This window comes from Haliaeetus albicilla, chromosome 20, assembly GCF_947461875.1.
Source record: "Haliaeetus albicilla chromosome 20, bHalAlb1.1, whole genome shotgun sequence".
In the NCBI taxonomy this organism is placed as follows: Eukaryota; Metazoa; Chordata; class Aves; order Accipitriformes; family Accipitridae; genus Haliaeetus; species Haliaeetus albicilla.
The window spans coordinates 25752410-25778350 of record NC_091502.1 but is presented as its reverse complement, the minus strand read 5'-3'; the positions used below and the strand labels follow the sequence as shown (position 1 = coordinate 25778350).

Here is a 25941-nt window from a genome sequence, read left to right as displayed (position 1 = left end):
CTATCTGATGTGTGTCTGGTTGTTACTGTTCTTTCCCGTTGAGAAGGGCTCTTGTGGTGAACGTGTCCGATAACTCCTAGCTGTCTCCGTTTGTAATGCACAGATGCTACTAATCGTTTCACTGAGATGATGATTAAAGGTGAAATGTCCAGGTGGGGGAACCTGAACACCTTTATGGTGAAACTAATCTTCATTTACAGGAAGGCTGTAGTTCATCCTAGAGCTTGCTATAGTGCAGTGAAACACAGCACCTGGTTTCTAGCCTGGCTTGAGGTCAGCTGGCCTTGGGAAGAGGTGGAACTGCTTGAATGTGACTTTTGCTGGGATGCTCCAGGTGCAGAGAGAGTGGAGATCCCAGACTGACTGCATTGCGCTGCAAGTCTTCAGGAGGGTTTTTAACAGCCGTGCAAAACTGCCATGAGAACTTAGCAGCCAAGGAATAAGCCCTTTCTCCCGCTCCCCATCCTTGCATGTCACTAGTGCTGGGGGAAGGAGGAACCCGGAGATTCTGCTGGCTGTCAAAAAGTCGTTCCTTGCAGGCAAATGTTGAGCTGAATTGACAAGGCTGATTTAGAGAGGGTAATTTCAAGAACTGCACTTTGTTCCAGGAGTGTGATCATTCTTTAATATTTTTGTTCCCTTTCTGAACTGTGTTTTTTGCATGAGTTACATAGATGTGCAAGAGGGCAGAAGTGGCACAAAGGGAACAGTAATGCCTTACCTTGGCGATCTGTCAGTTTGTCTCAGTTCCAGTTATAAATATAAGAAAGACTCAAAGCTGATATTTTCTTTTTTCCTGACCACATTGGAGGTCATTGTTGATGGAAAGATTTTTTTTTTGCCTGGTGGAAGATGGGCTTCTGAAGTTTAATTGTTAGGGTGTTTTTTTTCTTTTCTTTGTATAATTGTTTGAGAACAAATGATGTAAAAACTAAAGGAATTTCTTCCCAGTGGTGAATGGAAGGTCATTGTGGAAGGATGGGGTATGAATTGGCATGTATGTGATACAATTCTTGTTCTTTCCAAAATTAGTTCATTAACTGTTGTGGAGGGACAACTACTTGACTGTCCCGACTCGCAGATGCACTCTTGGCTCGTGTGGCTGAACCAGTTGCCTCCATTAGCACTGGCCAAGGAGTAAGGTGGACTTTTTGGAGGAGGAGAGCTGGAAAAGCTCCAAGAGCTTTCTGTGTTGCCACCCATCAGCCATCCCAGAGGAGCACTCCAAGCATCCATAGCTTAATGCCCTTGATGGCCCAGTTATCTGAGGACGTCTCTAGGAGACCCAAGTGTCTCTATAAAAAGAGGACTCCAGTGACCAAAAAGTGAGCTTTTGATACAGCTGGCAGGAGCTTTGGGGAAGGGTTTGTGGCACAACACCCATTGCTGTCCTTATCCCTTTGAATGATGCTCTTTGTGCTTGTGGCTGGATGGGTCCACTCCACCTGGGATGTTTCCATGCTCTTCTAGGCACATACCAGCCAGGAGTGGGCTGCTTGGACATAGACTCAGACCCATCACATCCTGCTCCCTACCCATTACACACCCCAAACTGGGTGGCCCTGGTTATAAAGCCAGGGCTGATTATAAAGCCAACTTTGCTTCAAGCAGCAGAAGCACAGTATTGCTGTGTGTTCCTCTCTCATCTTCTACCTCCTCCCATATCTCCTCTTCTAAAGCTCTGATTTCTGTCTCTGAATTATTTTCTTTTTTCAAACCTGTGCCTGCTAATACATTGTGGTTAGCCTTGGGTAGAGCTGAGTGACTCCGTGAAGGGAAGGATTAGAAAGGAGGGAGTGAACATTGAGTGCCCCATAGGATTTCCACTCTGGTAAAGGCTTAGCAGTATCTGATGATGCTCTGCTATGAAATGTTAAGACTTAAGCTCCTATCTCCCTTAAACACTCCACACTCTTAATTCTGCAGTTGCTTAGCATCTTTTCTTTTCTTTTAACTGTATTTATTAATAACCCTTTTGATTGCAGCAGCATGGTATTGCTGTGTCAGCGCGTTGCTTTGGGTTGAGGGGAAAGTAGTTGGCACAGTGCATGCTAGAAATAGCAGAGATGCCAGTGACCTTTGTGATAAGGGACTTCTGCAGGCAACAGTAAAGCTGAGGCAGCGTTTGCTCCATCTTCTAAAACTGGTTTTTGTTTTCCCTCTGGCTCTGGGGGTTAGTGCTTTGGGTTGTCTCCTAATTCAAACAGGGTTTGTATTTTAGCCCTATCTCCTTTCCAGACCTTATCTGAGTTTCCTGTTATGAAGATGGGCTCCTTGATTTGGAAAATGTCATTATAATCAGGGTGGCTGTGGTGGGCTTATCTTGATTTTTGAGTGTGGACTACTGTTTCCCTGCCCTTGATAGAAACCCTCACTGCCCTGTGTGGTGTTACCACTGATCCAGTCACAGAAAATTGGGCTGGAAGAAAGTTTAAAGAGCTCTTTAGGTTTCCCAGAACCATCGTTCTGTAATATGTGTGGCATAAAGACCACAGGACATACATTTGGCTACTCCATTTCATCTGAGAGATGGGTTTTCTTTAAGATGCATGAACTTAACTCATGTGAGCATGGCTGTTTCCTGAAACCAATTTGCAATTGGAAAAGGCAATTTCAGAGCAATTTTGGTAGCTTGGAGCCCTTGCATTTTGCTAAAAGCCGATGAACATTAAGTTCATATAGTCTGAGAGCCTTTGAAAATCTTACTCATCTGCTATTAACAAATTGAGAATAGTTTGTGTATGTGTGTGGCTGTGTACACAGGGCATGGAAAACCTCTGACGTTATTGGGAGCTACAGACATTGCATAAAGCTTTGGTTAGCATGAGCATTCAGGGTGGGTGTTCTTGTCCAAGCTACCTGAGTTTGGCACTCTGGACATATTTGAGGGGGTAGTGGGGAGGAGGGAGGGAGGGAGGGATGGATAGGGTTATGTCAGTGTATGAGTGACTGCAAACACCTAGCAGGTATCGAAGAGACTTTTTCCTCTGGGTGCATCTCATTTCAACTCGTCTTGAGGATGCTGGGGATGTGTTAAGCTGGTCGAAATCTTCACAATAATTTTGATGTGAAGCCATGAGAGAAGCTGGAGTGGGAACAGGCATTTCTCTAGTACTGTGTATGTACACAAGGTTGTGCACCTTCACCTGTAATGGGGCCTCTGACTGTTTGCAGCTATGATGGAGTGCCGTTTCTGATGCATGACAAGACACTCAGGAGAACAACAAATGTGGAGGAATTGTTTCCAGAGCGGGCCTACGAGCACTCCTCCATGTTCAACTGGACCGACCTGGAAAAGCTCAATGCTGGAGAGTGGTTCCTAAAGGTGCGTACAGCCGTGGAGAGGGTGTCCTGGAGCTACGGCCATGGGATGAAAGCTCATGCCTAAACCTTCTTGGAGGTGGAGAGGTGTAGATCCATCTCCTCGGAGTGGTCTGAAGTGCAGCTAGACCAAGTGTCCATGAACCATATTTATTTCTGTCCTCTACTAAACTTAGATTTGGTCTAAAAGACTTGTTGTCTTCCTGTGCCTCTTCTACCAGCTGGAAGAAGGGGCCTTAGTGCCTGGTTGACACCACAAAGAACTTCAAGAGCCCCAGGAGGGGGAATGCGATTTATAAAGAGAACAGAAAAGACAGTGTGTTATAGGCTGTCCCTTTTTCTTTAATTTACTTTTGGTGACAATTGTCTTTACAAAGAAAAAGCAAGGAATTCAGCCTTCGAAGTCTGGGGGGGGAGGAATTGCCGTGGCATGAGCTTGACCCATCCTTCGGCATGCAGGCAGGTTGCAAATGGGATTTCTTTTTGCCGAGCTGCTCCCTGGCCAGCAGCCGTAACCTTTTTGGAGAGCATTAGCCGTGGTCTGGAAGGAGGGCTGCAGCACTCTGGCACAGTCATGCAAGTTTGAACGTGACTTGCTGAGGCATTGCTGCGGTGATGCAAGCTCAGGTATCGGTTTCGTGTGCCTGCTTGGAGTTCCCTGGCTGCTTGCTCAGTGGAAGACTGAAACCGTGATAGCTTCACTGCCATTCTGATCTGAGCTGGTCTGGAGGTATGACGGGGATGTCTGTGTATTACAGCTGCGCAGAAACTTGCTTGGCTTGCAGATGTGGTTGTGGGAGTGCAGGGAAAACTGCTGCTTGCCAGGTGAGGAAGGCCAAGACAGCATCTGGAAGGCTGCTTTTTGGCCTGTACTTTGAAGCAGTCATTCCTGAATGTCAAGTCAGAAGCCCATCTCTTCCAACAGCCCATAGCTCCTTTCTGATCGCTCTTAGTTATGTAATAGCTGGCCCTTTTTATTTTGGGATCCTGAAGAATCCTTGGTGATTGCGTACATAGTGTGAGAAAGTACATTTTTAGCTTACTGCCTTGGGAAATTACATTACTGCCCTATAGCTCTGCTCTTCCTCTGGAAATGGGGTGACATGTCCAGCACACCTTGCTTTCAGTAAGGACCTGTGACCTCCCCTTGGGTAGGGAAACTGAGGCACAGAGAAACACTTCAGCAAGCTGCAAGATGGTCATCGAGAGCAGCTGTCAGCGTGCCCCGCTGTTGCCAGGGTGGGATAGAAAAGGGTCTTCACCTGTATTGGGGGAGTCTGGACTTTGTGGCAGTAATACTGGGATGTGCTTTGCTTTCAGAACGACCCTTTCTGGACGGCTGGGTCTCTCTCAAGGTCTGACTACTTGGAAGCTGCCAACCAGTCGGTCTGCAAGCTGGCAGATATGCTAGAGGTGATCAAGGACAACACATCGCTCATCCTGAACTTCCAGGACCTGCCACCAGCTCATCCCTACTACAGCACTTACATCAACATCACCCTGGAAACCATCCTGGCGTCGCGAATTCGGCAACAGGCTGTGAGTTCTGTGGGGGTGGTGATGTTTCCAAAATTGCTGCCTTTATGGGTTCCCTGAATCCTTAAGTGTGTCATTGGATCCATTTGCACACTTGATTTGAAATGCCACTTCGTGCCAAGAAGTCATGCTGGGGCAGACTGTGCCTCCAGGCTGGTGGTCCCAGAGGCTCGATATCATCTTGGACTGTACTCGTGGTAGTATAGCTAGTAGATGGAGGAAAGTGATTATTCCCCTTACTCAGCAATCATGTGTTCAGTGGTGGGGCTCACCAGTACAAGACAGGTGTTGGTAAACTGGGGCAAGTCCTGGAGAGGCTACCAAACTGGTTAGGGGGGCTGGACATACAAAGAGGGGCTGAGGGAGTGGAGTCTCTTCATCCTGGAAAAGACAAGACTTTGGAGAGCTGCTATTAGGTCTCCCCAGTACTGGCAAGGAGGTTGTTGAGAAGTTGGACTGAAGCTCTTCACTGAGCTGTGTGTCAGGAGAATGGGAGGCAGTGGTCATAAATTGAAACGGGAGTGGTTCCCGCTGGATATAAGGAAACTAGTTTTCCCTGTGAGGGCAGGCAAGTGTTGAGAGGGGCCCGGAAAGACTGAGGGATCTCCATCCTCAGAGCTTTTCAAGACCCAACTAGACAAAGCCCTGAGCAAGCTGGTCTGAAATCAGTGCTGGCACTGGTTTGTGTTGGAGTAGAGATCTCCTGAGGTCCCTTCCCATCGAGCAGTTCTTTAAGAGCCTCAGACGTGAGAGAAGAGGCAGGACCTGGAGGCTGGTTGCGAGCAGCAGAGAGACCTTCCTCTCCCTCCGGCTCCTTAGTTTTAAATAATCCTTCTCCCTGGGCTGAGCAACTGTTTCAGCCTACAGTCAGCTCCTGCTTGGAGGAGAAACAGTTGTCCTGGACCTGAGGGGTATTCAGCAAAAGGAGGTCTACGTACCTGCAGACATCTCTTCCAGGCTTCCATTTCTGCCCCAGAATTGTCCTTGCTGGGTTATGCCAAACATTTTGATTTCCACCTCTGGGCGGTTGCAGTCAGAGTCCAGCTAGCCTTGTGTCCTCTCTGACCACAAGGTATAGATCTTCACCCAGCCCATCAGGAGCTCCCTTGGATGCAATGATCTCTCCTGGAGGAAAAGTACCATTCCCCATGTGTCAGAAGGGCACCCAGACCGGGGACTCTGGCTGTCCTTTGGAAAACTTCTCTCCTTGACCTGTCTTGGGAAGGAAATCTGGTTCTTTCATTTGCCCCGTGCTCTCCCTTGAACATGGACTGGTTGAAAATAGCGTGGTAAAGCTGGCAAGTAGAATGACTACATCACTTGCAGCTCAGATATTTCATCTGTACCAATTAGGTGCATCTGCATGCACAGGCAATTTTATCACTGACTTGTGCAGTGATGGGCCCAGGAGGGAACGGAGCTATTTTCAACTTCCATCTGTCTTTTTAATGACTGACACTGTCACCCAATTTCCAGTTAACTACGTGGCTGCAGTGACAGTGTTATCCACAAGCTTCTGCCAGCTTGGCTAGATCCAAAGGAGGAGCTTGGATACTGGGATGGAGAGCAGGAGAAAAATTGTTGAAACGTAGATATGTGGTTGTGAAGTGCTATTTCTCACCTAGGTTTTATGGTTTCCTATTGAAAATGCATAGGGCTGCATCTGTGCTGCTCTGATGCTTTGGTAGATGAGTGTCACCAAGTTATCAAACATAGGTTGAAGCAATGCAATGCCCAGCCATACTGCTGAGATCATCTGGTTGGGCCCAGCCTCCACATGGCACAAACCATAGAACTGCCCAGCTTGGTTCCTGCATCTGCTTTAGCAGCTGAGTATGTTAACGGTAATTAATTTGACACGCTTTCAAAGTGTGGTATGAACTTAGGGAAATCCTTGCTCTGGGCTGGAGTAGATGTAGCCCTGATAAAAGAGGGTGAACAAAACTAGTCTTAGCCACGGGATCATGAGAGGCTTTTCCCATGCATCCTGTCTGCACTGTCAATTTTGGCTTTATGTCCTTGGTTCTCTCCGTGCCCTGAACTGGGCAGGGAGGACAGGGTTTCAAGGATACACCATGTCTCTTCTCCTGAGCCCTCGGCCTGATCCCTTTGTATCTCAACCCTTTTCACCTCTGAGATTTTGTGCGTTACAGTCCTTTGGGCTCGAGGATAATCCTGAAATGAGTTTGATTAAAGATGTGGGAGGCTGTAAGTGTCTCGTAGCCAATTTGTATGACAAACGAGGCAGTCTCTCATGTGACTTTGCTTCTGGCTTGGTGTAAACTGACTGTCTGCAAAGCTACCTCGCGTTACCGGCTTTGTGAACCATCTTTGCCGTAGCCGTCCTCTGTCTCGCTCCCTCCGCAGGTGATGTGGCTGCCGGACACAGAGAGGCAGCTGGTCAGACAGATTGCGCCGGGTTTCCAGCAGACTTCTGGCCTCAAGCTGGACGCAGAGCGCATGAGGGAGAAGGGCATCGTGAAGCTCAACCTGCGTTACACCAAGGTCACGAACGAGGATGTCAGGTACAGCCCTCCGTTTGGACACTGCGTGATAGCCCGTGTGCTCCACGGCGGGTGTTCGCAGCTCTGTGCATCCCCAGCCCAGCGGCATCTTTTCTGATCACCCCAGGCTGTCTTATCTGCACGGAGGTATCTTTTCAGATGGACTTGCTCTTGAAATCTTGAGCTGTGCAAGCTTGTCCCTACCCATCACCCAGAATTCAGGCTGTTCTCAGGCGCGCACAGCTGACTGATAACTCTACGTGCTAATTCAGTATATGATGAACTTTTCTGAAATAGATATATGAATTGTCTGATTCTTATTACACTGTCAGCTCTGGGAAAAAGTGAAGGCTTTTCACGTTGAGTACCTCCAAGTGCTGTTTCACCCTCATTAGCAGCTGCCCTTTGTTTCTGTTCGTCTGCTCCAGAGTTGCTACCACAGAATTTTGATTAGTCCAAAGTCTGGATATGCTTTCAGAAATTTCTGTTTGCAGAGAATTCACCCATTTCATTACTGTCCTGTGTCAGCTATTTAGACTGGTCAGGTCTCCCCTTTAATGAGACTGGCATATCACAGGGTTCTTCTCCTTCTGCTTGAGCCTGTATTTGAACCGTGCAGTGTGCTAGCTCCTAGCTTTGCCCCCTTCTTGGAAAGGGCGGATTGTCTCTAGTAGAGCTTTTCTATTTTTTAGAGTTTAAATTTTTTCCCCAAAGAAGAAAATTCTCTCCAAAGGGGCTGTTTTACTGTATGTTTTGGCTGGAAGTAGGGAAGAGCTGAGACCACAGCTGTTTGTGAGCGTGGTCCTATTTCACATAATCCAGTGGTGTCTTGAACAATGACCATCAGTCTAGTTGCTCACCCTTAAAACCAAGTCTGTGCTTTACCTGTAGGATAATTCCTGCCTGTTTTTCCCCCTACCTACTTGCTCTATCTCATGGAGAGGACCATATGCCAACTCTCTCCTCTATGCCAGCTCATCAGCCCCAATCTCTCATCAATCCCACCTCAGCTGTCTCCAAAATCAGACCTGCCACCTGAGTGTTTCTTGAACTCTGAAGGTCTTGCGGTGCCCAGTCAAATTTTGCTGCAGTCCTGCAGCATAAGCCAGGGCAGGCTCAACAAGCCCTGGTTTAACATGGTTCTCTCAATGCCCCCCAAAATCAGCATCTGGATGTAACATTGCTGCAACCACCTCTGCCCTTGAGAATCCCTTAGCCTTTGGAGCATCTTGATCACGTTGAGAGCTTTGAGATGTCCCCATCTTGTACAGTGGCCTTCCACCTCAAAGTGCTTTGCTGGTATTAAATTGCAAGGATTAATCTCTGTGCTGCCCATGTGAGGGAGATTAGTGATGCTTCTGCTTCATAGATAAGGAAACAGAGCAATTTATGCAAATTGTATGGGTACAGGGAGTGCACTACCAGTGCTTGGTTTCCTGCTGACAGCTGCTGTACCCTAGCTTGCAGTTTTAGCTGCTTGGAAAATGACCTCAGGAGACTGGAAGCTGTATCTCTCCAACTGTCCCCAAAACAAGGGCATGGAAGTTGTAGGAATTGATGTTGGAAATGTGTCTGTCAGTTTTTAATTAAGCAAATTGCCTATGAAGCGCTACAGGCATCTGAGCCAGATGTTACTTTTACGTCAACACGATGAGGCGGTTGTTACAAAAACATGCCATGTCCATCGTTCATGAGGAAGCATCTGAGGTGGTCTGTGGCCTGGGTCAGATAGCATCCAAGAGGTGAAGAAAGCTTTCAAGTTCAAACCATTTGATTGCAGTGCCCTTGGGTTGCTTGTGAAGTGACTGTGCCCTGTTAAAAAAACCCTATTTCGTGCAATTCAAACCCAATAAATCTAGCCGTGATTACAGTGGTGGCTGCTGGCAAGAGCTTTCCTCTTGGAGATGAGGGTCTGATGTTTGCTGGGGGACTCGCATCTCACCCTGTCTATCTCCTGGCAGGGACTACGCCATGGCAAACCTGAGTGTGAATCTCTACACTGTGAACGAGCCCTGGCTGTACTCCATCCTGTGGTGCGCTGGTGTCCAGTCCGTCACCTCCGACAGCTCCCACGTCCTTCGCAAGGTGCCTTTTCCCATCTGGCTAATGGTAAGCAGGATGCGTGGGAAGGTGCTGTGAAGCCCTGGAAGGAGGGATGCAGTGGTGGGATGTAGAGGTGGCCGTTGACCACTGCAGCCCTACGTCTGGTGGGTTTCTCCGGGAAGGTTTGGTTGGGTTCAACGTGCTGTTGGGCTTGAGGGTTTTCTGCCTCTATATGCCTGAGCCCTGAGATGGTAATGGATCAATTCGTCTCTTGCACAATCCTTTCCTTCAGTTGGCCTCGTCTCTCCTTATACGGGGTTTGGGTGGGATGCTTGGAGATCGTGGTGCCTGCCCCATTTAACCCACATGATTTTTCCATTTTCCTCTGATAGAAAAACATCTTTCCAGACCTGCTGAGCAGCTGGTAAAGTTGCAGAAGCAGGCACACAGGTGAACCAGCAAACCTGGCTTCTGTGTTTTGGCCAGGCTGCAAAACTAGCTTTTTGTCTGTTTTTTAATACCAAATGAGGACAAGTTTTACCTCTGGTTACCCCATTGCTGGACAAGGAACAACCAGAGCCCAAAGATAGCCCCCTTGCCCATCACGTAGGCTCTGAAAATGTTCCTAGCACTTTGGGTCTCTGAACCAAACAGCAATATTCAAGTTGGACTCAAGGGAAAATGAAATAGTTGCATTAAAGTATTCCCCAAACAAGAGTTCAGCTGTGGCGGTGTAAGCCCCTCAGCTATTTTCTGATGACAGATCCTGTTGGGGGTAGGACAGAAGACAGCTATTTTACCTGCTGCTCTGGCAGATATGCTTGGGAAAGGGGAGAATAAGATGGGCCCGAGGAGAATCTAATATTAACGAGTTATCTGCATCTTTAGCTGGAGGTAGGACCTCAAGACTACTGCCTAGATGGATGAACATTTATCGATGTGTGTTGTCCTTAGCCTTAGCTTAACCCACTGCTTGTGTCTAACTACACAAATTCACACTGATGTGTGCTGAAGCTGGAGAATTGGAAATGGTTTTATAAAGACTGGATCTGTTGGCAGAAGAGATTATCGTTGTCTGAACTGTGCTGCTGCAAACATCTGTCCTCCACTACAGCTGGCAGGACTTATATGCATATCAGTGGCAGCTTTTTACTCCAAAAACCTCTTTGCTGATACTTGGAGCCCTCCTCCAAGGGCTCTCCCATCTGCTGGATTTCCAACTCAGCCCTCTGCTGCAAGTGCACACTTATATCACCAGCAGCATAAAAATCCCTTGATTTCCCACATATTGAAGCGCCTGGGTGATGTAATCTAACCAGCTTTGCCATCTGAGCCTCCTCCACCACGTAGGACATGGCTTGGGAGCTGGAGTGAAATGGTTGTTTCTGCCAGGCTTTGGCTGTCCAGTGCCCTCAGGGGCTTTGTTGGGCTTCACCAGCTGAACAGTGCAAATCTGTTCTGCTCCATTCACCCAGGAGCCATTTGTGATTGCAAAATACATTTAACTTGTGTTTCAGTTAAATAAAAGGAAAAACCAAAGAAGAAAAAGTGACAGTCTCTCTCCCCTCTATCCTTGATGGGAAGCTGCTGGTAAGAAGAGAGGCTGTCAGACGTGGTATAGAGAAGGGCTTTGAAAAGCTTGAGGGGAGTTCAGCCCCCAACTTGATGCCCTTAAAGTGGGTGCCCAGTGTGGGACCCCTCTCTGCATTTTTGGGAGTCTCTCAGAGCTGGGGTTTTAGGTTGCTCTCTGCCCAGTTACACTGAATTGATGAAGGGTTTGGTGGCTGCAAATGTGAGGATTTCAGGAATAGGACTTATAGTGGGTAAAGCTTATAGAAACCCAGAGTAATCCCACTGAAACAGCCCTGTTTCAGTGGAACTGCAGGTGAAATATAGTAAATTCCTGAGCAGGTCTTGGTGTGGATGGAGCAGGACAACAAGTTGCCTCTGCAACAGATGTTTGCTCCCTCCTCTGAAGGGCTGAGGAGGCATCTGCTCACTGGGTACTCTTAATAATGATGTTTGTGGAATGCATGTCTTTGGGGAAAAAAATAAATAAATCTAGTTTTCCCCTTTTGATGCCCCACAGGAAAACCTCCTATTTGGGTTCTTCAGTTGTGAAATACCAACAGTTGCATTCATGAAAAAATTTAGATGTGTAGATTTTCTTCTAACTTAGAAGACTCTTGAGTTTTCATTCAAAATAGTTATGATGGCATTCTCCTGCCAAGAAAATGGGAAACATCAGTTTTGAGTCTGCTCGTCCTAATAGAGGCAGCAAATGTAACATTAAATGTCACCCTTTTGTAAATAAGCTGTAAAACACAGGGATTAAAGCTCCATCAGAAGCATTGGCTAATTAAAGCATTGCCCTGCTAATTCAGTGGTACACTTTCACAGGATAAATTGAGACACACACAGATTCACTGAGCAGAAGAACAAGCTGATCTCTGCTGGGAGACAGGGGTAGCAGAGTTGATGACTCCCAACTGGTTTTATCCATGTCACACTACCATTGCATGAACTCGTCTTTATGCGTTATGGATTCTAGTTCTCTAAGGAAATATTACTTGTGTGCATTAGTGCTGGTGTTGGTGGTTGTGACGGATCCATCTGGTATAAAATCAGCAACCTTTTTCTGGTTGGGACTAGTCTAGGTTTGGGATAGGAGAAAAGCATTAGCACCACTGGTGGCTTTCCTGGGTAGGTGCCTTCTGAGCATCATCAAGAGTTTATTATTATTATCGCTTTACTTTGTTGTCTTTAATCGTGGTGCTCTTTCTTGGGCAGCACAAAAATCAATGTGAACTCGTGTGCTTCTGTGCTGGGTTCAGATGATGGGTTTAGCTGGTGTGATGACCACAGCCACGCAGACTGGCAAATGGTGCCAGACCTACCGGTGCCTTAAAGGACAGAAATTGAGAAGTATACGCTTATAGCATGGGGACTGTGCTATACAGCTAACATTAGCACTCAAAATGGACCCTGCATGTCTCATGTGCAAAGTGTATATATTTCTGTGTTTTCCCACAGATTTCCAAACAGCATCTTACCCTCACCTCGCGGTACAGCTGAGATAGGAAACTTTCAGCCCACAAAGCTCTGAGAAAATGTCAGCACACGAAAGGATGGAGAGTTTAAAATTGTTCCTGTTTGCAGTTTTTCCTGATAACGTCATTTTGGATGACAAGCTAGCATTAGAAGTGTCATAAACCTTGTGATTTATATGTCACCCCTGCAGCTCTGTGCTTTTCTTTCTGCCCTGGTGGTAACTTTAGCAACGTGTGGTCTTTCTGTGATTGTACAAACCAGAAAGTTTTAAGGTCTGCTTCTGTTTTTTGTCTTCCAGCCTCCAGACGAGTACCACCTAATCTGGATCACGTCTGATCTCATTTCATTTATCGTAATTGTAGGAGTTTTTATATTCCAGAAGTAAGTACCATGGCTACAGCTCGACTCTCACGCGTCTGTGGCGTGTGGTTTTGTTCAGAGCGCGGGGTGGAGATGGGAGGGAGGAGCACTGTGCTCCTGAGGTGCTTGGATTGCAATAGCAGGGAAACTGTTTATTAAAAATCCCTACAAAGACTGCAAACAATAATTCCGCTTCTGAGATGTGACATTGAATTGGATGTGGTTGCTGCTTTTTAAGAAGAATGAGAGATCTCAAAATGGTAGCGATAGTTGCCTTGCTCCGCTCATAAACGTGTGTGGGAGAGAAACTGTAAATGCGTTAGGGAAATGGACTGAGAAAGAGATTAAAATGCTTTAAAGGAAGAAGGGGAGATGTTTTGAGATTCTACCAATACAGTATTGAAAAAGAACATGTAATAGTTTTCTTAAATCAGTTTGCTCCCATTTGGGTGAAGAACTAGAAATATTATGATTTAGCAAATCAAATCAGTTGCTTGGTTTGATGCATAAAGAAAGTCTCTCTGTTATCCAAAGAAAGGGGAGAGCAAGGATTTGACGAGGGCACAGCAGAGGCTCCTCTGTCAGCCAGGGTCCCCAAAAACAAATGTGGAGCATAAAACCTAGGAGCAGAGCAAGACACTGATAAATCAGGAGGAGGTAAATCAACTTCCTAATGGCAGAGCTGGCCTAGCTACCCTCCTCTTGATTATACTGGAGGAAACCACGGTGTCCTCCCGGTGATGTGCCTTTTCTCCTAGGAGGCATTTTAGCTGTCTGCAGTGACAGTGTAATAACCCTCTCCCGCAAAATCGTGAGCTCAGAGAGACACGCTCCCTCCAGCGAGAAGCAGCAGCCCTCTCCTGGGAAAACGTGTCACTCTGAAATTGCATCCCCTCATCCCCGGCTCAATAATCTCATCTGCTTTGGCATGCACAAATGACTGTCCTAGAGACATCAAGGGACCTACGCTTTCATTCCTTCATGATATCTGAAATGCCTTTGCGTTAGGAACAGCAATTTAATTTGCTTCAGCCTCATGAGCTAGTGATTTTGCTGTTGCCTTGTCCTAGATCATCTGCTTGCAGCAACCTCTTTCCTTCCCCTGGGTGCATAATTACTCGGGTATTTTTGCCACGTTGCAGTAGGCTATCGCTTCTGCCAGCACCCACTATGGATTTGACTTCAGGCCACATGTTGGGTCTGTTTATAATTGTGTCTAAATTCATTACTTGCACAGTCCCACACTGGTAGACCTGTGCCCAGCAGGTCCCTAATTCCAGTATGGGATAACGGAGCGAGCATCAGATTCAAAACTCTCCTCTCAGGTTAGATTTCCCAACAGTTAATGAAACCACTGACCAAGATAAGATTAAAATTTTTCTAAGAGGTCTTGTGATCTGAATTGTGGCCAATTAAACCTTTCCTCCAGAAGGGCATCGTGGCTGTGTTGCCTGGAAGCTTTCTCCACTCCCTCAAATTCGTCAGTTGATAATAAGAGATGTCCCTGCTCTTTAGACCCTGTATTTCTCTGTCAGATACAGAAATGCACAGAGGAGTCTGGAGGCAGGGACTGACCTCTCTGAAGAGCAGAATTTGAAGGCCAAGTTGATGAGATACTTGCAGTCTTTTGTTCATCTCCCAAAGTCAGTTTTAGAAGGCTTTCCTGAATCAGATCTGGGAGACCACAGCTGAAGAAATTAAACTGATTGAACCTGCTGAATGGGAACTATAGGTCCCAGAGAAGAGTGAAATTATGCACACTTGGAGAGAGGGAGAAGTTGCAGCTACGTGGACTTTGCAATAGCCAGACTCTTCCTCTCTGCACAGATTGAATTTCTTCCAGTTTGGAAGAGGTTTGATGGAATAGTGCAAGAGGAAGCATGGTAAGGAAGGAAAGTATTATTGCAGGATTTCTCTTCCACCCTCAGGGTAAGTGTGATACAGGTGAGAAGAACTGGAAACTGCTACCAGATTTCCTCAGGGCCCATCAGCCTGGAGCACTGAGCTGCTGCCCAGCCTCTGGACCTGATGGAGAAAGGCAGTTGAGTTGCTCAGAGAGGTCTGGCCATGTGGGGTCCATCGTAGCAGGGCCAAATGCCTTCTTTTGGATCTCTCCCTTGGGACAACTCAACCCCAAGTTAGTAGAAGGAAGAAGGAGAAACTCTAGCACCAGAAGTTGGACTTTCTGCAGCAAAGGGCTTGCTCTACCAAGAGCCTTGTGCAGGAGAGACCCATTTCCCTGCCGTTCCAGTTTCTCCACCACATGAAAGAATTGGTAGCAGCATTGAGGATATATCGAAAACAAATCGCAGCGGAATTGCCCAACTAATACCTGCTGATGTGATTCAGCTCTGGGAAATGGGCTTGGCATTTGGCCTTCAGTGTCATGGTGGTTGTTTTGTTTTATTTTTTTTTCTCCAAGTCCTTTTTGGGGCAAAACAGAGCAGCTTCCTTCATGCAAGGATGAGGGGGTGGGTGGGAACAGAGCCACCGCTTCGATGTGCTCGTCCTCTCTTCTACGCATGGCTTGTCTCTCCTCCATAGCCATGGGTAGGGATTGCTCCTGCTGTTCTGCTTCAGCCCTGGTGACAGGATCGTGGCAGCCTCTCCAGAGGGGAAATACCAACTGTGATGACTTCTAACTGATCTTTTTTTGCCTCTTTGCCTTGTTTATTTTCTTACTGCTCTGACTGTTGTGCATGTTCCTCCTCTTTCTCTCTGCTGCATTCTGGCATCTCACAGCTATCACATGATCAGGTAATTCTGGTGCTTTCCTCCTCTTTCTCTTTTTCATTCAACCTTCCTTTCTCTCTTTCTTTCTCCCTCTCTGCTATGGCTTCACTGCAGATGGACAGGGCAGGATGCAGCTTTTCATGATGCTTTCAAACATCTGGCTTCAGAGGGGGACTATAAGGCTCTGAACATTGCATAGTCCATAGCCATGAGCACCACAGAAGCCTGATGCTGAAGCTGGTGGATGTTTTGAAGGCAATCTGACCTTCTGTTAAAATGGTATAAGTCGCTGCCTTTAAAAAAGCCCTATTCTGATGTCCTGCAGCCTGTTGTAATTGGGAAATTCCTAGTGGGCGTAGTGCTTTCTCCATAGAAATAATCCCATGCAAAATATCCCCTTCCTTCCTGCATTTACCAGAGGTTTTTGAGACCAACCTCTTCTAAATTGGCCAGTTTTAAAGAAAAAAATGTAACCTGTTCAATTATATAAAGTAGCGCTTCTCTAGCCCTGGGAATGAATTAATAAGGCTAATGGCTGAAAAGGTTTGGCTCATCAATTGCTGCACTTGGAGCAAGGGATCTTTCGGGAATCCCTTCTCAGTTACACCACTGTGAGCCTGGAAATGCAGCATGAAAATAAATAGCGTTGCACCCAGGAAGGGAGTGAGCCTGGGATGCTGGATTGGAAGTGCCATCAATTGGAAACCCAGATTTCTCCTTGTATTGGCTGTTTTCTCACCAGTCGTCCTCTTCCCCTTGGAGGGAAGCGCTGATGGTTTTCTGCAGTAAAGCCTTCACCGTGTCCGTACTCGAACCAAACTCTTCATGTCTTAACCTTCTCCATTCCTTCTGCTGTGTGCCATGGGGTTGTATTTCTGAGGACTTGGCTACACCCTGTCTGTGCTTATCTGCCCCTCTCCCTCTGCCCACCTACCGCCTCGGGGCTTGGGGTTGGCCACCTGCAAGTATTGCCTGCTCCACGAGGTACCTTGGACTTGCGGCGTTACGTCCTCGCGGCATCTCCCCAAAACAGGACCTGGCTATGGGGCTGGGCTGAGCCCTTCTGTGGGTGCAGGGAGGTTGGGTGTTTTCCCCTTCTCGCCTCTGCCTTGCTCCCTGGCTTGTGGATAAGGAGAAGACAGGCATGGAAGAGTTGGGCAGGCTTTAGGCAAGAGCAGTCGCAGGATGGGGACTCTGTGGTTGTGGCTGGCTTGGGTCTTTGCTCGCTCCATCTTATCACCTCGGTACCAATCAACCCTGTTTTCTCCCTGACCTGCCTCTCTCCGACCCCCTTTCCCTGCCATTTAGCATCTCCTCTCCAAACCAAGGGTCCGGTCGTGGCCCTAACACGGTGTATGCTGTCTCTGTGTTGTTGTCCCAGTATTTTTTAGTCTGTTCCCACCCTGTGTCCGTCTGGTCTGCTTTGATGCCAACCTCCCAGAACAAGACCTACCTGCTGTCTGTCTGGCCTTTTTGCACGCTGCTGTCCTAAACGTGGCCGATCACAACAGAGCCCAAGGGGGTAGGAGAGGTGCTATTTTTCTATTAAACAAGCTTTCTGGACACCCAAAGGCTACTGAGCACAGCAGAGAGTATTTCGTACGGTGTTGGAGTTGCATTGTGATTAAATGTACCGGTGGCTCTTCTAAGAGGGTATTTCAAAGTACCCCTGAAAACTGGGGTCACCCTCTCTTAGCTTGTTCAATCAGAGCAATGCACCCCTGTGGGAGGAGTCATTGGCCTCTTGTGCGTATTTAACCACCCCGGGTCTGACCGCAGCCACCATGTGAGATGGGGACGAGAGAGCAGTGGTCGTTCCTCTTGGCAGGAGGAGAAAAGCCTTTGGTCCCTTGCACCCCCTTGAGGCTGGGCTGTCGGTGCCTCAAAATAGCCCATGCCCTCCATGGGACGTCTAGGACCTATGGGCAAGAGATCGTCGTGCCTTTTGGCCACACAACCCAGCCTGATGCTGAAAATCCTGATGATGTGGGCAAAGAAAAGACTTGTAGCAATATCTTTTGGTCCTGATTATAGTTTAAGGAGAGTCTTATCCTGTGAGATGCTATGTACTTGCAACCACATTGACCTTAGTGGGATCTGCCTGCATGGGACACTAAGGGCAAAAATGGTCATCTTCCACGTCAGAGTGGCTCAGTTTAGATGATGACGATAGAAGAAAAATATTTTTTTAATTTTTAAATTATTTTTTTTTGTACTTTAATGTCTTTACCTCTTTGTGCTTCCTTTGTGTTTCTTCTGTCCGTGGGTCTGTGAGTTGTGTTGTGTTGCCATCTGTCATGGTTTAACCCCAGCCAGCAACTAAGCATCACGCAGCCGCTCACTCACCCCCCCCCCCCCCCCCCGCAGTGGGATGGGGGAGAGAATCAGAAGGAAAAAAGTAAAACTTGTGGGTTTAGATACGAACAGCTTAATAGAACAGAAAGGGAAAAACTAATAATGATAATAATTACAATAATAAAAGGATTGGAATATACAAAAGAAGTGATGCACACTGCAATTGCTCACCACTGGCCAACCGATGCCCAGTTAGTTCCTGAGCAGTGATCCCCTCCAGGCCAACTCCCCCCAGTTTATATACTGGGCATGATGTCACATGGTATGGAATACCAGTTTGGGTCAGCTGTCCCGGCTGTGTCCCCTCCCAGCTTCTTGTGCCCCTCCAGCCTTCTTGCTGGCTGGGCATGAGAAGGTGAAAAATCCTTGACTTAGTACAAACACTACTTAGCAATAACTGAACACATCAGTGTGTTATCAACATTCTTCTCATACTGAATCCAAAACGCAACACTATACCAGCTACCAGAAAGAAAATTAACTCTATCCCAGCCCCAGGACACCATCCCATCCCTTCTTTTCTCTGTAGCAGAGCATCTGCCTTCATCTGTACCCTGGTCAAAGTGTGATGGTGCGGTGTCATCCACTGGGATTTGGGAAGGGGATGGAAAACCCATGAAATCAACACCAGCTAGATTGTCCTGGAAAAATTGCAGAACCTCTTTTGCAGATGTTGCTTTTTCAGGCTGATTTTGTGGACCCAGGCTGGAGTGTGGGGCTCTTCAAATCCTCTGTTCCTGGGGCTGGGTAGAGGGTTAGAAATTGAAGAGAAGGTGGTTGTCACCTTTTAAAAAAAAAAAAAAAAAAAAAATTAAAAATCACCTTCCCTTGTGTAGGTAAGCCACTAGATGGTGCTAGAAGATCAGAAACCCCATAAGCCACCCTATAGCCCTGCTGTTTCTTCATCAAATAATCTTATAGCATCCCTGGCTCGGGCAGGGAGAATGGGATTTACTTGAAAGCCTTCCTCTGTGGTCCAGAGGTAGGACGAATCGCTGGGGTGTGGGCTATGAAAGCCTGGCCTAAAGAGCATCCCTTTGCAATGGGATCTTGGGTACGGCTGCTTTGTCTGAGCCCACCAAGCCCTGTTTTCCCCTATTGCAGCAGCAGCCCACCTTCCACTCCTAATGCCAGCAGCTCTGCAGCTGAGGGTCTGCTACAGGGGTGCTCCCAGGCTGAAAAACAGCTTTAAAAGCAAAATCCCCCTTGTACTTGCTGCCGCTGCTTATTACTGACATCAGTAATTTTCTTTAGATGCATTCAGTAATGAGAATAAATGTCTGGCTAGTTTGAAGTTGAGCCAAGCTCCCATCAGCCTTATATTGTTCACGTGGTGGAAACTTTTGGTGAACACTGAGTTTCATCGCGGCTTAAAAAGTGGAGGGTTTGTGTAGAAACATTTAAGTAAAGACCTGGTGTCTGGGGAGGGAAGTGCACTGGGGGAAACTACATTTAAGGGCATGTGGCAGGTACCTGCATTGGGACTGCTTGTACTTCCCTGCAGAGTAGCTCATGTCAGTGTCTTTGCTGTGTCTCAGGTTTGAGACCTTTAATTGTCTTTGAGCTCTCTTCTCCCACAAGCGTGAGCATGTCACTCAGCGAGGAAAAGGTTATGGTTTGTTTCTTTACTTGGCTTAGTCTCTTGTTCTGTTCCCTCTTTCCAGCCCTAAGAGTCAAACCAGCCTGACCTCCTTTGGGCAGCTGGATAGCTGATGTGATAGAGAGAGGTTTGGGGCATCTGCTGTCCTTGGTGAAATTAGTGGAATTAGGATGTTCAAGGTGGTTAAAGATGACCTGCTTGTATGTCTGTACCCCTTTGAGATAACATGCTCATCTCTGAACATCCTCGGACCATGAGGGGTTGTGTATGTGCAAGGGAACGAAGGCGTGAGGGTCTCTGGGACGTGTTGGTCTCCACGTTGTTGGTGGCCACTTGGACTGAGGATGCCTCCGTGGTTGGGAAGACCAGCCCCTGAGATCCCTTCTTGTCTTGCAGGTGGCGCCTAGGGAGCATCAGGACCTACAACCCAGAGCAGATCATGCTCAGCGCTGCTGTCCGCCGGTCCAGCCGGGATGTCAAGATCATGAAGGAGAAGCTGATCTTCTCAGGTATGGATGGGGCTGGTTGGCCAGAGCCCTTTGCTCCATCCCTCAGCTCTCACCCTGCTCTCTGCTGATGGAGGAGGTGGTCTTGGTATGGTTGTCATCATCTGCTGGTGGGACTGGATGACTGGACTGACCCTGCTGCACTGAACCGCTTGTGGGATATGGTCATGGCTCATCCATCCCAAACTGGTGCAGGTCTGAGTGCTGATTTGCTCAGAAATGCTGCATTTAACTTACCAAGCTATGGCATGCAGCTCTCTTGTACTGTCCCACATCTTCTCTGCTCTCAATCGTTAAGAGCATGTCAAAAGCTATAATACCCATTAAAATAATGGCATAGATCACCACAAATAGTGGTGATGAGTGTGGGGTAGACCTGGAATTCAGTGGCGCTACAAGTTGAGGGGTTCCTGATATCCTTGTGCTCCTCTCAGCATTTACTTGTGTTGGAACATGCTAGCAATGTCTCCATCTCACCCCACCTCTAAGAAAGATCTCAGAAATGTGTATGAAGAGGGAAACATTTAGCTTTAAAAGATTAAAGTTGGTGAGTGAAGCTGGAAAACTCACATTTGAAGGAATGTGAATATAATCTCCCCTTGAGCTTTGTTATGGGCTTTCTTTCTTTGTATGTAGGGGCTAGAGACCTCTAGCAGGGATCAGGGTTTATTGTAATGGGCACATAAACAGCAAAATGACAACTCTTGCTTCAGAGAGCTTACTGTGTGAAATGCAGGCCGGATTCTGCCTTCTAGAGATGGTGAAAATCGGGTGTAAATCCACGAAACCCAGATAGGGAAAGCAGTTGGTCACAGCAGAATTAAGCCTCCCCAGCATGTTCTAGACATAAAATGTCCTAGACATGAAATATCCTTAGAGGTTGGGGATACATATTGAAGTTTTGTGCCTCTGAAACAAATGTTCTTGTTTAGGGTGGGTGTTTACAATTAAAACATTGGTGGTTGGTTGCACATTTTTTCCAGTGAAACCAGTGACTATAGGAGTCTGTCCTTTTCCAGAATGGCCATTTGAGTAGAGATTAAGTTCAGATATTTTGCATCCTTTTCCCACAGGTTCACTCAGCCTGTGGACTAGCATCATGTATACGGGGGAATCCAGTTTTGCCTCTGATGGTGGCAAGATTGTCAAGGTCTGAAATTTAGAAATGAGCTCCTGTTTGGAGGCAGATCCTGTTCAGAACTGGTTTTAAATGGGTGCAGTGTTACTAAACCCAGGGTGAAATCCCTGTAGGATCAGATAGATCCCATGTGCTGGAATTGTGCGGCTGCTCAGTGCCTCAGTTTCCCCATGCGTGGGGGATGCTCCTGGGACTTGCCCTGTGACGATGTCCCTGCTTTCTCTACCCTCCCCAGAGATCAACAACGGCGTGGAGACCACGGACGAGCTGTCTCTCTGCTCCGAGAACGGCTATGCCAACGAGATGGTCACCCCCACGGATCACCGGGACACCAAGCTGCGGATGAACTGAGGGGCTCTGGTCCAACCCCGGCGCGTGGCGTCCCCCGCGTTCGCTCCGGCAGCGAAAGCCGTGCTTTCCTGCGTGCTGCGGGATGGGAACCTTTGAGGAACTGCTGGTCAGGCAGAGACCCCTTCCCATACCCCATCACTAGCTCCTCCACCTCCTTGGTTGTGAGGTTGGGGGGCTTATTTTTGTAAATATGTAGAAAATCTGAATTTTTTTGTCTCTCTCTCTTTTTTTGAGTGTAATTTTTCCAGGGCATGAGTGGAAATACCGTGTTCATTAAATCCTCGACCTTATGGCTGAAGTTATTTGAATCTTGACGTGGCAGCCTGAGTCCCCTTGGGGGCTTCTGGGAAAAACACGTTGGACGTGTCTCCCCTTTCTCCCGCTCCACTCCTTCCCTTGATGCAGCGACTGTGTAGCTGAATGTTGTGATGTTCTCGTGAAGTGTCGTTTTTGTTACTGTTTTTTTTCGTTTCCCCTCCTCTTCCCCCTTTCCTGGGTGATGAAGTTTTAGCTCTAATGCAACAGGAGGCTGTTTGGAGGAGAGAAGCTTTCCTAGGAGAGGAGATAGCACTGCTCTTCCCTGCTGAAGTTCAGAGCCAGGGAAGGGGTTGCACTGGCTCCGTCACTTGGGCACCTTCTGCCTGTCCCATCCTCCATCCCCAAAGCCTGGGTGCTCGCAGGGGAACGGCGCTCTTGAAAAGTCCTGCTGCAGTCTCGAAGGCAAATCCTGAGTGTTGGCTGTAGATTGGCCTCTGCTGGCAGCAATGCTTTGATTCTTGATTATTTTTTTTTCCTTTTTTTCTTTCTTTCTATCTTCTCCCTGAGTTGGGCTCTGTCGGGAGCCCCGATGGCTTGCAAAAAGCAATGCCTTTGGCACCATCACCGCTCAGATCTGGCTAAAGTGCCTGCCGCTCCGAGTGGCGTTTGCAGTCGCTCCTTGCTTCCCTGTCCTTGCAGCCGTGTAGGAAGAGGAGGTGGTGGTCCAGTGTGAACTTCCCCCCTCTCTGGGCCAAGCAGATGCCCATAGGTGAAGGAGTTGTAAATAGTTTGGAAGGTGAAGCAGCCCCGGAGTGTAATTTATTCCTGCAAGGAGACCTTCCTCCTTGCTTTAAAAGCAGGATCTTTAAAAGCTGCGTGTTCACGTCCTCCAAAGGAGTGACGGTCTTGCAGCAGATGCTGACAGGCTCATGAAGGTAAGAGCTTGGATCAGTGTGTTTCCAATGCAAAAGGCTTTAAACCAAAACCCTAGACCAGAGGTTAAAAGAAAAAAAAAAAACAAACCAAAAGCTCAGAAACTAAGTAGATGACAGTTGGATTTTATCCCCTCCCTGAAACGGCTCACAGCCAGCCCAAGGGCGGTCGGAGCTTTCTGCTCTTGACCTTCAAGGCCTCATGGAGAGGAGCCTGTTTTTGGGTCACTTTGCTGTTCACACGGAGCCGGTTCCCAAGGCAGCTGAAGCCAGCCGGAAGGCTGCTGGAGCTCTGAATGGGTCTTGGCTCAGTCCCCGTGGCCTTCTGGTGTGGGGTTGCTTCCTTCCTTGCTGGATCTTGGTTGACACGACGTGCAACGGGAGAAATCCCATTGAGCACGAGCTTCCTTTGAAGCTTGGTGCGCGCTGCCTTGAAAGTGATGGGACTGTCAAAGTTGTTTCCCATGGAGGGGATGGGAGCTGAGGCTGAGTCCTTCGGGTGCTGGCCAAGCTGGGTTGCAGAGCCTGTGAGTGGTTGGGAGAAGTCACCTTGTAGAGAAGAAGGGCGGTCCGGGGGATGCTGGTGTGCGTCACGTTCAACGCACAAAGCAGGCTTGCAAAGACCAGAAACAAGCCACAATCAAAACAGCCTCGAGCAGTTTGTTCTTGTTTTGGCAGCACTGAACTGCTCTATTTTTTTTTTTAAGCTGTACTCCAATAGTGTTTTGAAACCCCAAAGTCTTGGCCTTAGTGTGTAAGAATTGGGGGCAAAAGTGGCCAAATTATCTATGTAAAAGAAATATACCCCTATTAATAATGAAAATATGAATTGTCATGCTTTAATAAGCATCTCCTAAGCAGCGCAAATCAAGAATTTAATTTGTTTGCATCTACCCTGGGTTTTTATGAATGTAAGTTGAATAAGACCCTGGTCCATGCTGCCTCTTACCTTCCCCAAATACTGTCTTTCTATATGGTACTCTCTCAAGTCTGTGAAATACAGTGTGGTTTTTCTGCAAAATTGCAAGTTTTTGGTGGATTTGAAGGCTTTTGAGAACAAAGTTGCTTCTCCCTTTAATGTGGTGCTGTATTGAAACATTCCTGGTGGATTGTCATTGCCAAGTGAGAGATCTTGTTTAAATCTCAGCATCTGTTGATAATCACCTGCATGTTCTGTTTTTATCCTTGGAGATGACTTTATTGAAAGGTCAAGTGCTTAAAAGCTTGGAAGTGTTAAAAGCAATCCAACAAAGAGTTGTTTTCACAATTCACTTTTTTTTTTAATGATGAGACCCAAACTTTATGTGTAATGCACTGACTGTTACCATAATTGTCCTGAATATTTGCTACCTTTCTTTTTAAAAAGATGATACTTTTTTGATGAAAATAGACCTAGACCAAAATAAACTCTGCAATGCTCTGTGAAATAAACTGTCAGTATTCCCCTGCCAGTCTGTGATGTTGTTGTGTGTTCTGGGATCACCTGTGTAACGATGATGCCTTGATTCTTCTCCCTGTGTTTCTGGTTTTTCATGCTTCATGAGACTGCCAAAGGTCTGACCAGAGAGAGGTTTGGAGATCCATCCTTCTTGAGATTGGTACAGTTGTGTTGCATCTCCTCTTGGTGACACCAAGCTGAGTGGTGCGGCTGACACACCTGAGGGATGAGAAGCCATCCCAAGCTGGAGAAGTGGGTCCACATGAACCTCATGAGGTTTAACAAGGCCAAGTGCAAGGTCCTGCACCTGGCAACCCCCAGTATCCATACAGGCTGGGGGATGAAGGGATGGAGAGCAGCCCTGCGGAGGAGGGCTTGGGGATGCTGATGGATGAAAAGCTGGACATGACCCGGCAATGTGCGCTCGCAGCCCAGGAATCCAGTCATCTCCCGGGCTGCATCACCAGCAGCGTGGCCAGCAGGTCGAGGGAGGGGATTCTGCCCCTCTGCTCCGATCAGGTGAGACCCCACCTGCAGTTCTGCGTCCAGCTCTGGGGTCCTCAGCACAGGAGAGACAGGGACCTGCTGGAGCGGGTCCAGAGGGGGGACACAAAAATGACCAGAAGACGGTAGTTGAAAAGCAGTTGTGTGGAGTCGAGGTGACTGTGCAGACCTGAGCCATGAACAGTAACTGTAGAATAATTTTTCAGTGTGTATGGCCACATGGGGACAATGATGCACCCGTAGACCTGATCAGGCAGCAGTTTTAAACCAAACAAATGGGAAGCAATTTATTTTTAACACGCGTTATGCAAGTCATTGCCCCAGGGTGCTGTGAAGGCCAAAAATCATAAGCAAGTTCAAGGAGGAAGAAATGGCTGATACATCCATTAGCACTTATTAAACATGGGAGTCCGGGTGTGAGATCCAGCTTGGGCAGTCCCTGGGCAGTTCTTTGCTAGATGTGTATATTAAGGGAAAGGCTTGCTTGGTGCTTGCTCTATTTTATTTTTTAATTTTTACCCCAGGATCTGCTCCCAGCTGCAGACTGAGGGTGCTTTGGTTGAGAAGGGGATCTTGTCTGGGTCAGCGTGGGATTGTTCTTTGTTAAGCAGCTGTTTTCTCCAGCCCCTGAATGGCTGCATTTAACTGATAGTTGAAAGGGATTAAAGTAAATACAACACTATCTCACTGGTTGGTGATGGGTAGTCAGTACCGTGTCATGAATTTGACTGGCTCCGGCAATACCATTTGAGTGTTAAATATAAAATTGCCCTAGGGGAAGGGATAGAGCTCCTGATATCTACAGTATTGAATAATCCCTAACTAGGGGCTGTCGTTGCTGTACCCTAGGGAAAGATATTGAAAAGTTGAAAGGAGAGAAATGAGAGTCATGTAGGCTGTGTCTGTTATTCAAATAAAAGAGCAGAGGATTGGTTGCTGGCTCTAAGCCCAAATGGCTTGGGACAGCCAACATTGTGCTATTTAACTCTTTCTTCCTCTCTAAAACTGCTCTTATTTATAAGAGCTTAGTGGTATAGCTGGGATAGTTCTCGTGGTATCTGGGAACCTTTCCAGCCCTTTAAATTTGGCAGTAGAGTTGTAGTCCTGGGGTGTGGGAGGTGATGCTGATGCTCTAGGCCTACACAGTTACCTGCTATTAGAAGGATCTCTTATATCTCTGCTAAAGCCTCAACATGATGCAGTGGTCAGGAGCTTTCAAAGTTCAAACTCGGCGTGAGAAGTCTAGCCGCGATGTAAGCAGCAGCAGTGGGATGAGGCTGAAGGCTGGTTCCCCTTCTTGGTGCAAGCAAC

The 25941-nt window shown here is 47.3% G+C and overlaps 1 protein-coding gene across 4 annotated transcripts in view; it reads left to right on the top strand.

Moving 5' to 3' along the window:
- Positions 1-24139, top strand: part of GDPD5 (glycerophosphodiester phosphodiesterase domain containing 5) — a 169108-nt gene extending 144969 nt beyond the window's left edge. For 3 of the 4 annotated variants that reach the window (XM_069808631.1, XM_069808633.1, XM_069808634.1), the window contains exons 10-17: positions 3175-3325; positions 4642-4860; positions 7225-7382; positions 9323-9470; positions 12754-12836; positions 15558-15572; positions 19900-20012; positions 21383-24139. In XM_069808631.1, the coding sequence (XP_069664732.1) occupies positions 3175-3325; positions 4642-4860; positions 7225-7382; positions 9323-9470; positions 12754-12836; positions 15558-15572; positions 19900-20012; positions 21383-21498 (1003 nt within the window). In that variant the 3' untranslated portion in view covers positions 21499-24139. The remainder of the gene's footprint in view (positions 1-3174; positions 3326-4641; positions 4861-7224; positions 7383-9322; positions 9471-12753; positions 12837-15557; positions 15573-19899; positions 20013-21382) is intronic. The other variant, XM_069808635.1, reaches the window with a different exon arrangement.
- Positions 24140-25941: the final 1802 nt, after the last annotated feature.